Source organism: Pyxicephalus adspersus, chromosome 9 (assembly GCF_032062135.1).
Source record: "Pyxicephalus adspersus chromosome 9, UCB_Pads_2.0, whole genome shotgun sequence".
NCBI lineage: Eukaryota > Metazoa > Chordata > Amphibia > Anura > Pyxicephalidae > Pyxicephalus > Pyxicephalus adspersus.
This window is the reverse complement of record NC_092866.1, coordinates 32,349,849-32,367,111: the sequence shown is the minus strand read 5'-3', so window position 1 is coordinate 32,367,111 and position 17,263 is coordinate 32,349,849. Positions and strand designations below refer to the sequence as shown.

The 17,263-nt window shown below is 38.4% G+C and overlaps 1 protein-coding gene across 10 annotated transcripts in view; it reads left to right on the top strand.

The window, feature by feature from the left end:
• The first annotated feature begins 5,925 nt into the window (after positions 1–5,925).
• Positions 5,926–17,263, top strand: part of LOC140337577 (uncharacterized) — a 37,210-nt gene continuing 25,872 nt past the window's right edge. For 2 of the 10 annotated variants that reach the window (XM_072421283.1, XM_072421281.1), the window contains exons 1-2: positions 5,955–6,103; positions 15,126–15,189. In XM_072421283.1, the coding sequence (XP_072277384.1) occupies positions 6,080–6,103; positions 15,126–15,189 (88 nt within the window). In that variant the 5' untranslated portion in view covers positions 5,955–6,079. The other 8 variants (XM_072421279.1, XM_072421276.1, XM_072421285.1 and 5 more) reach the window with 8 other exon arrangements.

The following is a 17,263-nucleotide window of genomic DNA, read 5'->3' as shown; positions in this document are numbered from 1 at the left end:
CTGGACATTTATAGACCCCAAAACATAGATTCCAGCTGGAGATTTATATATCAAATTTAGTTGGGAGGTCCATCAAACAACATTAGCCAATCCCAATCTATTGGGGTGTGTGTCAACCGATGGTCATCATACAGAACCCACTAACCAATCCAAGAGCCCCAAGGATACCTAATGGGAATGAACTATATAAAAATAGGAACTGAGAGATTTGAGCTCTCTTCTCTCTTGCTTGCTCTCCTCTCTTGCTTGCAGGCTCTTCTCTCTTGCTTGCTCTCCTCTCTTGCTTGCAGGCTCTCTTGCTTGCTTGCTCTCTTTGTCTCCTGAGGGTCTCCATAGGTAAGCAGTTATGAAATCCTCTTCAGAAGGAAGTAGGCTCCTGAGTTACCCATTAACCTCTTAGCGGGTAGCTATAAGATATTCCTGATTCCTGAGTCTTTTGGGTGTCTATAGTATTACTGCATTACTTTGCTATTTTGTAATTACTGTATTGTGTACTAAGTAGTTACTAGAATTTACAGGGGTTACTACTAATACCTTTATGTCCATGTGATATACCGTATTTTTCGGCGTATAAGACGACTTTTTAACCCCGAAATATCTGTGCTTCATGTCCGGCGCGGTCGAGTCCCCGCTCTGTGAGGGGAGTATGAAGCAAAGGTGAAGCAAGCTGCACAGGAGAACGCGAGCCTGCACAGGAGAAGGAGAGCCTGGATTGGCTCCCCAGTAGAACCCGCCCAAAGGAGAGCCTTAGAGGAGTGTGGAGCAGTGTAGGCTCCTCCTGTATACCTGCGCCTTAGAGAAGTGTGGAGCAGTGTAGGGTCCTCCTGTATCCCTCCTCCAATTACCAGTACTGTACTGTTCCTTCTGCCTCTCAAATCTCACAATAGCGAGATCTGACAGGCAGAAGGAACAGTACAGTGATAGGCAGACCAGTCTAACCAATTAAAGCAGTATACAACAACCAGCCAGTCGCCTGTAAGGTACATCACTTGCTGCGATTGGCTGGTTGTTGGTCTGTATCTGTAGCTGTAGCTGTTCATACAGTAAAGCACCAGTATATACAATACTTTATATACAAATGTCCAACAGTCAAAACAGCATCATGGCTGCACCAGCAAGAAAAAAAAAAAATATGAAGCCAGTTTCAAACTCAAAGTTGTAAACTTTGCTATGGAACATAATAACTGCGCTGCTGCAAGACAATATGGAGTAACAGAAAAGATGGTTCGTGACTGGAAAGCAAATGAAAAAGCATTAAAGAGTATGCCGAGGGGTAAGTGTGCATTAAGAAGAGGCACCCCACATTGGCCAGAACTCGAAAAACAAGTAGCAGACTTGGTGAATGAGCATCGCCAAAAGGGTTATTTAGTGACACGAAATCAAATTTGTTTCTTTGCACTTCAGTGGGCCAAATCTAACCCAGATCACAGCAACAGATTTAAGGTACCTCAGCCCAGGTACTGAGGCAAAAGATGAAAACTGGCCAAAAATTACCTGCAGATCTTGATAGCAAAGTAAATAGTTTCCATCAATACATAATACAACAGCGCACTAAACATGGCTATGCGTTAAGTAGTATTGGAAATATGGATGAAACTCCAATGAATTTTGATTTGGTTGGAAATTAAATTGTCCATCAAAAAGGTGAAAAAACAATTTTAATTAAAACAACAGAACATGAGAAGTCCAGTTTTACAGTGGTACTAGGATGCACAGCTGATGGTGCCAAACTGGGACCAATGATTATTAAAAAAAAAAAAAAACAATGCCGAAACTCAAGTTCCCTGTTGGTTTTTTTGTACACGTAAATGAAAAAGGCTGGATGGATGAAGAAGGGATAAAGCTATAACTTGATAATGTTTGGAGCAGGCGACCAGGTGGACTTATTCAAAAACGTAGTCTACTGGTGTGGGATATGTTCAGGGCTCATTTAACTCCCAGCACCAAAGAAAGGCTTGCAAGACTAAATACAGATGCAGCAGGTATTCCTGCAGGATTGACATCATTGGTACAGCCACTGGATGTGTGCCTAAACAAGCCATTTAAAGACCGCATTCGAGAACAGTGGAATGAATGGATGGTTAGCGGCGAAAAGTCATTCACAAAAGGAGGAAACACACGTGCTCCACAGTTGGATGTTTTGTGCAAGTTTGTCATAAAAGCCTGGAATGATATTAATGCAGAAACAGTAATCAAGTCTTTCAAGAAGTGTGGAATATCAAATTCATAAGATGGTATGGAGGACGACTACTTGTGGCAAGATGAAGAGGAAGATGAAGCTGAGACCACACCATCTGATGTGGAATTCAATCCATTCGATGACTGCCTTACAAATGTATCACAACATGTCATTGATGTACTTATGATATCAGATGATGAACAGGAGGATTTTGAAGGCTTTTAAAGGGAAACTGTCAAGCTAGCAAAACCTGTAAAAATACCGTAGCTTGCAGTTATGATGGGAGTTGCTAACTGGAAAAGTTGGGGGTCGTCTTATATGCCCAGTCGTCTTATACGCCGGAAAACATGGTATATATATCATTGATTGAAGTTCCTATGTGTAGATATCAAACAATATTACTGTGTACTTTGTTTCATCATGTTTTTTTCATTAAACTGTTTGAGTGACTAGCTATCATTTGTGCGTGACCTTCTTTTATTGAATATCTATATGCATTGATAGGAGATATAATTTCCATATTTATGCAGATAAATATTCCTAAAACAACACAGTGATCAGGGGAGCAGAGCTGTCAGCATAGTAAAGCTCCGCTGATTGCTCCGCTCCCTGATTGGCTGAGGAAAGGAAAATCCTGATGATGCTTGAGCTGTCATCAGGGTTTCCTATTTCTCAGCCAATCACAGAGCACTAGGGATGAATGGGCACAAGTCTCCCCATTCATCTCTAGTGCTGAATGGCTGAGAAATGTAAAGACTCAGCCAGAGCACTAGGGGTGAATGGAGAGGCTTGTCCTCATTTAACCGCTAGTGCCCTGCAATCCCTCACTGTCAGGAGGATTTCCAGGGCTCTGTTCATTGCAACCCTGGAAATCCTCCTGTCATTGGGATAACCTGTAAAAAAAAGTTTATTTACACAAACACACACACATTAATAAAATAATTTAACATTAAAGCCTTGTCCTATTTTTTACTTATATTTTAACCCTTTCAGGGAATGAGTAAGGGGATTTATGTACCCCTGTACTCATTCCCCAGGGTGGGGCGGTGGAGATCTGGGAGTCTCCTTATTAAAGGGGGCTTCTAGATTCCAAAGTCCTGCTAAAAATGTTTATAAAAGCCCCCATTGTTTTCAGTGGAAGCTTTCATAAAACCTTAAAAATGCTTGAAAAAGCCTCCATTGAGTTCAATGGAAGCGTTTTTCCGCGTTTATCTAGCGTTTTAATTTTTTAAATGTTGCAAGCAACGTTTAAGATAACGCTCAAAAACGTGCCTGAAGGAAACGTCCTGGTGTAGATTAGCCCATGGGAATGCATGGGGACTTCAAACATGGGCTTTAAAAAGCCTCAGGTTAAACGCTGGGGAAACAGTCCGATTGGCCGACAATCTTTCACTATCTATCGTGTGTACAGTATCGTGTCGTTCAGTGATTGTGCATGTTTCTGCGGTACACTTTCTCCTTTACATGTCCCTCCCTGCATCGTTCAAACGATTGTATCTAGCGTGTGGACGCTGTTGGTGGATTATATATGAACGATCATATTGTTACAGCATGTACAGAATTGTGCACAATATGATTGTTCAAGTATAATCGTGCATAATCGTTGATCGGTCGTAATCGTTCATTTTCTAACAATAATTATTGGAAGTGTGTACCTAGCTTTAGCCCAAAATTGATTTGACAGGTGCTCTTTAATCTTCATGTGAAGTACAGGGGTATGTAATAGTGTTATGTATCTTTTTATAATGTATCTTTTTATGTATCCTTTTACAATGTATCCTTTTACATCTGTTTGGAGGCTGTAGAAGCTCTACACAGTGCTGAAAAAAACCCGAATTTTTCCTCCCATTGACTTTAATGGTGTTCAACTTTGACATTCGACCACCCGAATTTTTTTGCTATATTCGAGCGAATAGCTGCCGAATCGAATGGTGAGCTATTCGACCAACACTAATAATGACACCAGATCAGATATTTTATATGTCTAGGTTTACTACATAGGAACATCAGGATGTGCATCTGATGGGATCCTTGAGACACCCTTCAGTCTTGTGTTACTGAAAGGTTAGACATTACTATGATGTTTGCACTCATACTGAATTGTTTAATGGAAAGCGGCACAGGCCAACACAAGTATGTCTAAAGCTTTTGTCACAGCTTACCACTCCTTAGATGTAATGGCTGCATTCTAATTCAATACAAATCCAAGTATTTTGCAAAAAGCTTTTCTTGCAAATCCTTTTTAAATCTACTTTATTGACCTTCATGAATGCCTTGGTAACTGCAAAAAGAAGAAATAAAGCAACAAATGTTAAAACCATATTTGGGCTGCTTTTAATTTACCCATAAAGTAGGGTCTGCAGAGGTATTCCTGAGGACTACAGAATCACTTGTAGAATAGGATATGAGTGGAATCAATAGTCCTACTTTGTTTCTGTTGTCCCTATAATGAGTGTTGGCATGCAAGGACTGAACGTGTGTATATTACCACATCTATAGACAAATGAGTTGCAATGTTTTACATTTTATTGTTTTGGTTTAGGTACTAAATTAACCTATTCTCACAAAATCACCAGCAGTGACATCTTCATCTGGTATTCCTACAGGTTCAGGTCTTCAGCCATTTTTATTGGCCTGGCTAGAATGACATAACTGCCACACATGCCAGGATGTTACACTGATCTGCTTATGCACAACAGGCAGGTAAGTGTCTGTTTTTCTGCAACAAAGGACCTGACTGCTGATAGTTTTTCTGTTTTTCCATTTTAGTTCCGCTTTGAAGAACCATTGTTTGGATATGTATTCTTCATGCACTGTGCACGGGATGACATGGGAACAGTCTTGGTCATCATCTATTGTAATAAAGGTGTCTGCCCTTCCCAAAGCAGAATATAGAGTTGACCATGGATGACTTTATGTACCATACCGGGGGACAGTAAAGCTGTTACAAACAGATATCTAAGTGATCCATTGGATTTTTCCTTAAAGTTAATCTATACTGAATGATTAAAAAAACCTGCCCTTGCTAAACTCGCTCTAGGGTGGTGTCACAATGAACTGAACACATGTTCTGGGTCAGTGTTTTTAGAGTATTAATGGTAGATGAACACCAAATAGATATTCTGTATATTATAGAACCAGGTCAGCAATGGCAGCTTCCATCATTTACCGGTGATAGGAGTACCTGAAGATAACTGTACCTACTTGAGTCTAGGGTTCCTATAATGCCATTTTGACGAGGGGATGAAGGGCAGAGTTCTGCCACTGGCTGAATTTGTGGTCCCAACCACCCCTATTAAAATAAATACGAGCAGTTGGGAACCAAGTTGTGCCTGCATTCACAGTGGAATTTAGTGCAATTTCAGAAAGTTACAGGTTTCCTTTAGAAAACCTGCATCATGGCCGCATCTGCAACCACATGCAAATGTGTCACCCCGTGCTTTGGATCACAGCAGCTTGCTATGCACCTGGTAAAGAGCTGTCATAAATTATCTCCTAATTTCAGATGTTGGAGATCAGGAAAAGCTGTTTCAGCCCTTAAACCCATATTTACAATTATCTTTATTTATGAATAATTACAGCACCACTGACATCCTACATCGAAGCCCGCAAGGAACAAAAACCCAACTCGAACATCCCGCCTCTTCTATATACTTTTACAGTGTCTGGAGTGACGTCACAGACGCGCCCCTTCATCATTGCATAGGAATGTAGGCGGTGATACGTAGTTGTGGGCGTGACGGTGGTTTTACTCCACACAGCTGTGCGGGTGTGTAATGGTGACGTTGCACTTGTGGTGGGATTGATGCGTTCTATCAGAGTGGATGGGTCGGGTTGGTCTGGTGACAGTTTGGACTTTGACATATCATATAATAACCTAGTGCGCCCTTCACCAGCTCCATGATCAGTCTGCAGCACAGAACGGTGAGCGGTGGGTGGGTTCAGCTCATGTCACTTGAAGTGGTGTGGGTGTTGTATTGCTGTACGTCCTCCACGTTTTCTTTATTACTTATTAATAATTATTATTTTTAATATGTACGTGTGTCGGTATTCTTTCAGTATGAAGTGATAAGGAAATGTATAGTCTGTGGGTAGCTGTTAATGTGTTGCGTGTCATTGTCTCAAGGAGGAACGTCTAGGCGTGACACGAAGGGTAGGTAGGAGTAACTGGGCACATGGTCAGTGATGGAGGAATGGAAGTTTGTGTGTATTTAGGAAAATGTCTCGCATGATACTGGTAAGGGGTCTTCATGGACCTTCCCATATGTAGTCTTTTTTTTTTTTTTTTTTTTGTAAGTTTTTTGGGTACACCCACGTGACAGTGAGCAGGACTGGATACTGGTAAGGGGTCTTCATGGACCTTCCCATTTTTTTTTTTTTTTTTTTTTTTTTTTTTGTAAGCTCTTTGGGTACACCCACGTGACAGTGAGCAGGACTGGCCATTTGCTGAGGCACTGTGGGAGGGAAAAGTCGGATGATTCATCGATACCTAAAAGTACTGGGCAGTGAGAAATTACGGGCACTTTGTATGCTATACTTCTGCTGCTGGTGGGCACAATGGGGATGCTGTTCAGGGGTGGTGTTTTTGTGTGTATATATATATATATATATACATTATTAAAAAGATTGTTTGTTTTTCCCTCCAGCTCAAATGGCAGGTTAATTTCAAGCTTCCAAGCCAGGAAATGCCCAGTGTGTTATGGGAAAGTATGTTACTTTGACACACAGTGCTTAGCACTAAGCAGCCAATGTTCCTTTTCTAAATACTGTCACATGACGGAAGAAAGTCACAAACCTTTTGTAATCTTGTAACATACACAAGTTAAATTTTAGTTACTTTAGAAGGTAAATTAAGTATTTGTGGTTCTTCTATTAAGAAAACCTGTCACGCAGCACAGAATGGGTCTCTATCAGCAACATGTTGAGGTTCGTAGACAATGGAGTTACAGAAACACTCAAATTCTGTGGTAGTACTGGAAGTGGAGGCAAACCTTGTTATACTTGCCTGTCCATGTTCTGTCACATAGTGCTTCCATCTTCTTCCTTCTTCTCTTCCTTGTTGTCATCTTCTGCCAACTTGATTTGCTGGGCCAAGAAAAGGCAACTCCCATGCAGGAGCGAGAGTTCTTTCGGTGCCGGGATTTTCGGGTATCCTGGCAATAAACACTGAGCTGTACATGCGCAGCCAAGTGATTTTGACAGCTCCAGGGAGCTATGAGACAGGTAAGAATGCTTATTGCAGAAGGGATATCGCCTGTCCTTTTCTGGCAAAAAAGCCCTGTCTGATCCACAATTTTTAAAGTGGAATTTGAGGTTTGCCTGGTCAAATTTTTTTTAAATACACTTACTCGACTCTCTGTGTTGTGAGTGCTGCCATATTATTCTTCTCCGTTTTCTGACCTTTGGCCATCTTAATTGGCTGGACTGGGATGCTGTAAGCCCCACACATATTCATGGAAGTTCTTTCAGTCTGCAGGGATACCCAGCACATCATGGCATCTTCGAGGCAAATAAGTTTGTTTTATTGCAGAAGTGACATCGCCTGCTCCTTTCTGTGATAATAAACTGATTGCAAATTTTCAAAGTGAAACTTTAGCTCCATACCTATGTAATGGTACTTTAAGTGACTCCTATGGGTCCCCATTGAAAAGAACTGGGGTGACAAATGATCAACCATTTATCAAAACCACCAGGATGCTCGTTCACTTTTCTAATGAGCACAGTGATTAAGGTACCTTGGTGACAGGTTACCCATGTGTACTAGCAGCTGACTTTCAATTAAAATGTTTTTACATTTCTGTATGATGAAAACCTTTGTTAGTATTTATTGTCATCGATGGATTGATATATCTTGTATGACTATCTGGAAATAAAATGAAACGTATCCCACCAGCAGGGACTCATTCCAAAGATTCCTTTTGCACTTCCCATAAGGAGACGTGTCCCAACAAGAAAAGTAACAATTAAAACACAAGTGTTTTTCCTTTAGCAATCAAGAATGAATTTTGAACAGCAATTGATTGAAGTGAACACAGAATTACCCTGTTTACCAATGTCCACAAAATGAACATATTCTACTCCTTTAGTGATGTGTTTTTGTATAAATGCCAAAGCCTTCCAAAGCCTATCGTTGCCAAAGTACTTGGCCAGTAGTCTTGCAAAATGTGTTTTAGCCATAAAATATTTGTTTCTCCAATTTTTTTTAGTACTTGGGTCACCCCATCAACAAAATATGTGTTGATCTTGCCAGAAATGCATGGTCCTTGTCACTTACTGTTGTTTAAAGACCAACCTGTGTGTCAGCCATGACTCCTTTCATAGATACAGTGTGAATAATAATGTCTGGGGGAAAAAAGATGTACTAAGGACATGTAGGCTACATTATATATTACTTTTGTGGACCAAAAATATATTTCCTTGTATATACATCAAAATTGTGTGTGTATGTATATATGTATGTGGTGTATATGTGTGTGTGTGTGTGTGTATGTGTGTATATATATATATATATATATATATATGTGTGTGTGTGTATGTGTGTGTGTGTGTGTGTGTGTGTGTGTGTGTGTGTATGTGTGTATATATATATATATATATATATATATATATATATAATATACACAGGAGAGAGAATATGAATATGCTGGTTTATACAATCCCAGAAGGAGGCCATAGGGACAAAGGGTGCTGTGCTAAAAGGTGACTCCTGGAATAGTCAAGGCACATTACAACTGAATAAATGCATATACTTAATATATGACCATATACTTCAGGTAAGCAGTTAAAATACTTACTTTATAATTTAAATCTCTTTAAAAATACCCACATGCATAATTGGTTTGCCTTTTCCATACAAATTGTCTAGCTTTTTTCTTCTTTGTGGGTACCAAGTTTGAGCTGCTATGCTTCTGCTAGTAAATATACTATGGTATTTGGTGATTTGTTTAGTGTATTTTGAAACAAAGGTGGCATTTATGACCACAAATTCTCTGTTGGGTTGAAGACTTTTAAAAACTACTTTTCAAAATTGAAAAATTGTTTAGTATACAGCATTAAGGTTATTTTTCTTACAGACTACAGATCAGAAAATTAATTTTTTTAATGGGACTCTCTCTGTTCTCCTTCTCATGAAACGGCCCATAGAAGTGAATAGGGCTGTAAAGAGGTGCTGGGGATGTAAACCATCAGTGGTTCTTTGACCATATGGGTTGGTGAACTGTGAATGGAGATAAAAAATTTAATTTAGCTCAGTGTAAATGATAGGGTGGATTAGAGCTGCTTTATGTAAAGTATAATTTTTTGTATGTTAGTCCAATGATCTTTCATTGTGTTCATATTGATTCTGGAGGTTTAAATGGTCATTCTTCTCATTTCAGTAGGATTTTAGAACACATTGTTCTGTACCAGGAATGTTCATTTTTTTATATTGACAATGCCTTTATAAAAGCTACATTTGTTAAGTAATAATCTGTACCTTGAAATAAATGTGGTTTTAGGCCATGAAACAAAGCCATGTGTAGATGCCATAGCACTTGGTGCATTCTCATGGAAGGAAGACATTAGTCACATGATATATAATACACTGTATTCTTCATTGGTTCAAGTGGCTAGAGAAGAGGGGCTGAGGCTGACAAATAAGTTTTAATGGGCCAGATAACTGATGTCCTCCTCATCCTTATCAAACAGTCTTTAGGTACGTACCACTGTTGGCAAACTGAACATGTCACCATTCATATTCACACATTATCCTCAGCATTATTGATAAATATGCCAACCCAAAAGATGTCTGTACTTATTTTTAAAGTTAGATGATGTGATTGGGAGAAGGGGGTTACTGATTGTCTTCATCTGTCTGCCTCAGTTGGACAGTTGGCATCTGCCTTGGTAATTACAGCGAAAATTCAGCGATAATTACAGAAAAAAATCGCAAAGATATGATATTGCCTTCTATTGTTAGGGCTAAGATGCCTTATATGCTGTATCTAAAAATATGAGTCAGAAGTGACAAAAACTGAGGAAAGAAATTTGAAGTTGAGGGTTTATGTACTGACACCACAGATGGAGGCCCATTTGATGAATACTTAGCCTTAAACTAAGAGATAAAAAAGATGGGATATTGAGGTTGATTTTTCTAAAGGAATTTAGACTGTCCACTTAGCAAAGTGACCTATTAATCTTTAGGGGTAGTTCATTTATCTCCTATCCTTTGCAGAGTGAACATCAACCTCATTAGAAGGTCTTGGTTATTGTGAAAAAGTTGAGGGTGATCAAGCTCTAAACTCAAATAAAGTGACCTACTATAATGTGTTTTATGCTGGGTCAGACGTAGATAACTAACCCCCCTAGCGTTCTAATTCTGTCAGTTTTTTGATGCAAAAAGTGATCCTAATTTTCATAAATTATAATATAATACATAATTATAAATAATAATTTTAAAAAATAATGAAATAGACAACAATGTAATTTAAAATAAAATTAAAAATGTACTTTTATTTTTATTGTATGTTGTATAGTGTTTTTTTTACTGTAAAACCCATTTAAAAGCAGATTACTTTGTAATCTGCTTTTAAATTTGCCGCCCGTACACACCCCCCAATACATCACCACTCGCATCACCCGGAAGATGACACATCCTCCCGGGTAATGCGAGTGGGGATGTCCCGCCCGCCTCACCCCGACGCTGCTGCTCTGCATCTCCAGGGAGATGCAAAGCACAATGCAGACCTTCTGCATTGTGCATCCCATCTTCCAGGAGATGCGAGCAGCAATAGCAAATTCCCGAGGTGGTGCCAGCTGGCATCACCCCCAGAATTTACTAATGCTGCTCGCATCTGCAGTGAGATGTGAAGCACAATGCAGAAGTCCTGCATTGTGCTTTGCATCTCACTGCTGATGCGAGCAGCGGCGTGGCCGGGACCCGGGTGGTATTTAAAAGCAGATTACTCGGTAATCTGCTTTTAAATTTCCCGCTCGGCCATGCCCCCCAACAGACTGGCGCCCCGGCATCACATCGGGACCATCAGTTCAAAGGTAAGGGGGGCTTCTAAATTTACCCCTAGTGTGACTCGGGATTACCGCTTTTTGCTAGTAAAATCCACCCACAAGTCACACTTGGGATTACCGCTAGGGGGGTTAAGTAAAAGAAGAGAAAAGAACTTGCTCAAGTTAGTGTTAAGGAGTGAGGAGTTGTTGAGAAAAAAATAGCTGCAGTCCAATATCAGCATAAAGACAATATTTTAGGAGCTGGAAATGGGACAATCTGAAACCATTGGTGCTTTATTTTACCACTTACTCTAAAGCTACGTACACACGTCCAATGGTTCTCTCTTGGTTCTCGAGGCCGATATCGGACGAGAATCTGGTGTACAGCGCCCGTCATCCATCGTCTGAACGACCGTCCTGGCGGATCCACAAACGATGGATGACCCTAATCCAAGGGAAGGGGAAGAGCATGCAGGGGGGTGCCGCTCAGTCGCTCTCCCCCTCCCCTCTCCATAGAGTAAAACGATGCTGTATGTAGAGCACGCGTTCATGCATCGTGCAGTGCTTAGTCGTTGGAAAGGATCGTGAAAGCTTTAGGTTGTGAGACCTAAAATAAGTTACAGCTATAGGAGTTTAAAGAGTGTTGCTATATTGTGTAGTAATCTTTCGTTTGGTGATTGTTAGTTTAAAAAGAAATCTACAGAGCCTATACATACAAAGTACAACTGTACAATATAGTAAGTGCTATATTGCAGTGCACAGAATGGCTTGCAATGCTGTTTATCTGCACTACAATTACTATTTACCAGCTAGGAAACCTTTCTGAAATTTCAACAGAACAAAAAAAAAACTTTCTTTTTTTTCTTAGAATGAACCTTGGCTTTATTTACTTTGTCTGATCATGGTGCAGTCTGTCACTAGCATTACCACAGTATTAATAATTGTATGACCATTTATTTATAACACCCCTTCCCTTATATTTTAAGTGCTGCACAAAAAAACAGGCTGCAAATGACAGACTTTTCCAGTGTGATGTGCATGTTTTAGATAAGAATGAGCTATGGCCATTGGAATACACATGACTGAGAATTTATTCTGTGGTGCTACTTTTGGAGCACCATTACACCAGCATGCAGAAGCAGCACTTTGACCAACAGTGCTTGCTCCATGTCAATAAATGAGAAGATAACAGAAAGAGATCCATCTATCCTCTAACATTTTTGATATTCATAGTTTTGTTAACCCCAAAATTCATATAATCTAAAAGAAATAAAGAGTAAAAGCCGTTTTTTTTTTTTTGGCAAACAAAAGTATATTAGGTGAATTACATTGAACATCATAAAAAACGCAATAAGTTGTTTAATTTGCAAATAAACAAGGGAGATGGGTCAATCCCAAGTGAATTTAGATGAGATATGAGACATTTGTGCTAGGCAAAGGTATCTCTGAATGCATAAGTATTTTGAACAATGGTAGCATCTTGTATACTGACGCGTTTTGCCTGCCGGCTTCCTCAATGGATCTGCAAGGAGCATTATATGACTGTACATAGAGTAATACACGTGTTATGAATTGGTAAGAGACTTAAACAGGTAAGCTAGTTTATACATAGAATATGAAAATGTGAATACCGGATATGAAAAAGCAATGATATTACTATTTTGTGTGCAGTTTTTTTTTTTTTTTTTAGGTTTTGAAGAATAACACGATATTGTGACATTGGATTTGTATATAGAGCTTCATATTGCTGAAATAAATACATATCAAACGTGTGTGTTGATTTATTTTGTTGTGTACCTATATATGTTTTATACAGATTCATTGGTGTGTGTGTGTGTGTGTATTGTATTGTTTGTGTGGTTGCTAAAAGTTTGTCACTGCATATAACAGAGTTTGTTAAATATGATATGGTGGTTCCCGTAGTAGAAAGATATTTAGAAAATGAACAGATGTTAGTTGAGGTCACAATAACGTTTGTAGTTCAATAATGATTCTTGATTTTACTTGTAGATGAAAAGGAAAACTTTCAAACAGGGATTTCAATATGGTTTCAATGTATATGAATCAATTTTCACTAAAAATTTTTCACAATTACTTAAGGTAAAGATTGGAACTTATTGTAAAGTTACATAATAAACAAGTAAAGGGGTATAAATGGTTAATAAATCCAAACTTAAGGTATTAAAGTTAAGTCCCCTAGCATTCTAATTCTCTCCATATTTTCATGCAAAAAGGGTTACATTTTTTTTTGCATGGAAATTTATTTTACATGGTAGGCTATAATTCTTAGGCATAACCGAAATATGTCCAATATTTAATAAATTTAATAATAAACGTTAAATAAAAAACACAAAAATCTGTTTAAAAAAAAAATATATATATATATATAATGAAGATTTCTTTGTATTGGACTCAATACAGCTATTTTGTATTGAATCCAATACAAAATTATTTGAATTTCCCGCCAATCCTCCCGCCCGCACCGATGCATGCACGACAGAGATCGTCACTGTGGTTCGCGGCTGAAGATCAGAGGAGGAGGAGGGCTTGTCCCCAGGACATGCAGGGACCAGCAGGATGCCGGGGCCACCGACAGAGCAAGGTAAATGGGATTTTTTAAAGTTTTCGGCAACCCTGAGTGTGACTCAGTATTACCACTTTTTGCAGGTAAAATCCAGCCCGAGTCACACTTGGGATTACCGCTAGGGGGTTAAAGAATGTGCTACAGTAGACATAACAAATGTCTGATATAGATATATTATTACTATTGTAAAAAAGGCTTATGTCGGGGAAAGTGGTTCCCTTACAAATGCATAACAAAAGTATTTAACCCAGAAATGGTAAAAATGTAAATATCTATACACCTGAGTATGTAGAAAACCAAGGGAGGCTGTGTTGTGAAGGTCCCAATGTGATGGCACACCTTAGCAGAGTAGCAGAAATTTGCAGAGTATCGCCAGATGGAGGTGCTGCAAGCATAAGAGGCAAGGGTGGGGATTAGGGGATTCCCGCCCCTTTATGGCTAGTTGACTGGCGTCTGGAACATTGTTGTGTGCATGTGCGGTATGAACCTAAGAGGAAAAAAACACATACCATTGTTTGCATTCTCAGCATTACCTATTACCAGCAATACCCTACATTGTAGGAGAATTACACATACACAGTGTTTGACTTCAGGAATTTAGCAACATTTTTTAATTTTTGGGTACTGCTTTTTCCTCTAGGCTGGAGGTCTAACTAGTTAAATATGATATAGTGCAGGTTGATACTTAAGAAAAGACTGCTTGCTTCCTTTATCCCAGTGTGGTTTTAAGATTAAACCATTTGCTTAGATTTAATTTGGAGTTTTGGACCTCGGTCTAGTTTTTGTTATTTGTATTCCTCATGACACAGACTAGTTAGAGTTTAGCAAAAAGATAACTCGATTTGCTTACCACGTATATACCTGACACAGGAAATTCAGAAAAAAGTCAGAAGTCCTTTGCATTCTTGTTCTTGGTTTCTTATTGTGCAAATACTACCAGACAACTAACATTTTCAAAAGGAGGTCAGCAGTAAGGGGTTTAACATTTTTCTTGAGATAGATTTTCTTTCATTTACATGCTAATACATTATAAAGGTTGAACAGATTATTTTTACTGTTACACAGTGGCCAAAAAAGCAAAGTTTGATTTATGCTTCTGATTTTCAGCAAACATAAGTGATTTCTGTCTGTTTTTCTATTGAGGTATATAAATCACTAATGACAAGTATAAAATAAAGCAAATAAATGTGGCCTGCAGGTTTGGGGAGGCAATATTATGCAGCCCTCTTTTCTTTAAATGGTTTCCAAACACTGGCATTCCTGTCTGTATAGTTCAAGTGAGAATTCTTTGGAACCTCTGCTTTAATGTTTTGTGGATTATATCATTTAGTTGCAGGAGTATAAAGGACTCCTATAACCTTCATTGTTTTTCCTTTGCAGTTGACTGCTGTTTTCTCACGGATTCAAGAACAATTTGCCCTGCAAGCATTGGAACAATCTACAGGTATTTAAAAGTTATTTAGGAGAAGACAATGGGCATTTTATTGTCTTGTCGATGCTCTTACAGTGCTTTCATTGAAATTGCAGATAGAAATTAGTAATCTATATATTACTAAGGTGAAGCATTAGCATGGAAGCTTGTGAAACTAAGAGCCTCAAATGCAGGGCTAACACATTAGACACATCCACACACATTTATTTCTAAAGGTGACAGTGGACAGCAGATAGCTGTGATACCCACAGATTTACCTAAATTTGTTATTAGCGTAAACCATTGGCTTAGGAGTTCCCTTTGTTGGGAGAAAAGTGTGTTGATCGGTCAGACTGGACATTTTTTTAGGAGTGACTCTAAGATAAGTTTTCTTGAACCTGCACATCCCCATTTAATGCTTGAAATGTAAATCCAATTCTTTGTTTTTAGATAAATTCTATGCATTCCTAGAACTTTAGCTGCACATGAAACTATGTAATGAAGTTTGCTAATCTGCCTGCTATGTGGGGGTTATAGTTACAAGCTCAATCCAACTGTTAATAAATAAAGGTAACATGAGTAAACTTTCTGGAAAATAGCATTCAAGCATTGACATGAGCAAGAAATTACATTTCTAGAATATATTTTATGGACCTAGAACATATTTTAGTATATATTTTATGGACCCCATCAATTTTACTTAAATTGTGAGGAAGCAGGATTGGATTTTTTCTTTTAATTTAGCAGTTATAGAAAACCATATCATTTCTTTTGTTATCCCTTCTAACATTGTCTATAAATGGAGTATAAATCCTTATTGGTTTCTTTTCAATGTCACAGCTTTTAGGAAATCCCAAGAAAACTGTTCAAAAATATCATGTAAGAATTTATTTTACCTAACTTTACTTTAGCTTCCTCTATATTTTTAATTTTACCATTAGCTGGAGTTTTTAATTTTTCGATGTATTCGTTATTTTCAGTCTGTTCTCTCATCTGCTATTTAGAGATTGTTAGGATCTTGTAAAGGGGGAACGAATAAAGCTATATATATTACACAGTGATGTACAACAAGTATCTTACAACTTCTTCTATGTACAGATACTTCTGGATAAGATAAGATAAGCTAGAATGTTGACTTTACTGTGCCCCAGTCTTCCCATTACTGCTTGTAGAATTGCATCAAGTCCAGAAGTGGGAATGTCTCTGAAAAAAAAATAGCTAATCATATCATAGAAAGGATAATGCTCAAAAACATATTATTATAAACATTTATTATGGAGTTGCATGAATACTGCTGCCAGGGGTCTAGGTCTAGGATAATTTACTGTTTTCCTTTATTATTTCTCTATATCTTATGTTGTGTCTAATGGTATTAAAATCGTCTTATGATGATCAAAAATAGCTAATGGATAAGATAAGCTAGAATGTTGCTCAAAAATAGCTAATGTTTGAACTTTGCAAGCAGCTGCCTAATACTGGGACATATAATGCAGTTCTAGGTGGAGTTACTGATAAAAAGGTGATTAACTGAAGCAAACATGATTTGTGTTATATAATTAGGTATGTTGCAAGAAGAAACCTTTCCATCATGATCAGCTTCTGACAAAGTCCAGTTGTGCTGGCCTAGACTTTAGAGGTAGCAACAATTTTGTTTGCAAAGGCAGGGTGGGTGAACCCTGATTTTATTTCCTGTCTAGTATTATATGAATTCAATTAGCCCTTATGTCTTCCTATTTTCACTTCAAAAAGTTAGCTTGACAAATCTTTCTGTTCACTTATATTCATATTAGTTGAATCCCCTCCAGTGTACTTTATTTTCCTTGAAAAAGACACAGTTACATTTTACATTATCATTATCAAAACTGGCACGATAACTGTTTGAGCCATCAACCAGGCTCAAAAACAGAAGATACAGACAGTGAAACCCTGAGGAGAGAGGAGGTTGTCCCAAAGAACAGCAGATCAGGAAATTGCTCTTTCCAACCTGTTCGGCTACTGTTTTCAGTGCCTACTACCTTCAATTTAAAGCTACGTACACACGTCAGATTTTTATCGCCCGATAATCGGCATCGGCCAATTATCGGGCGAAAATCTGCCGTGTGTACAG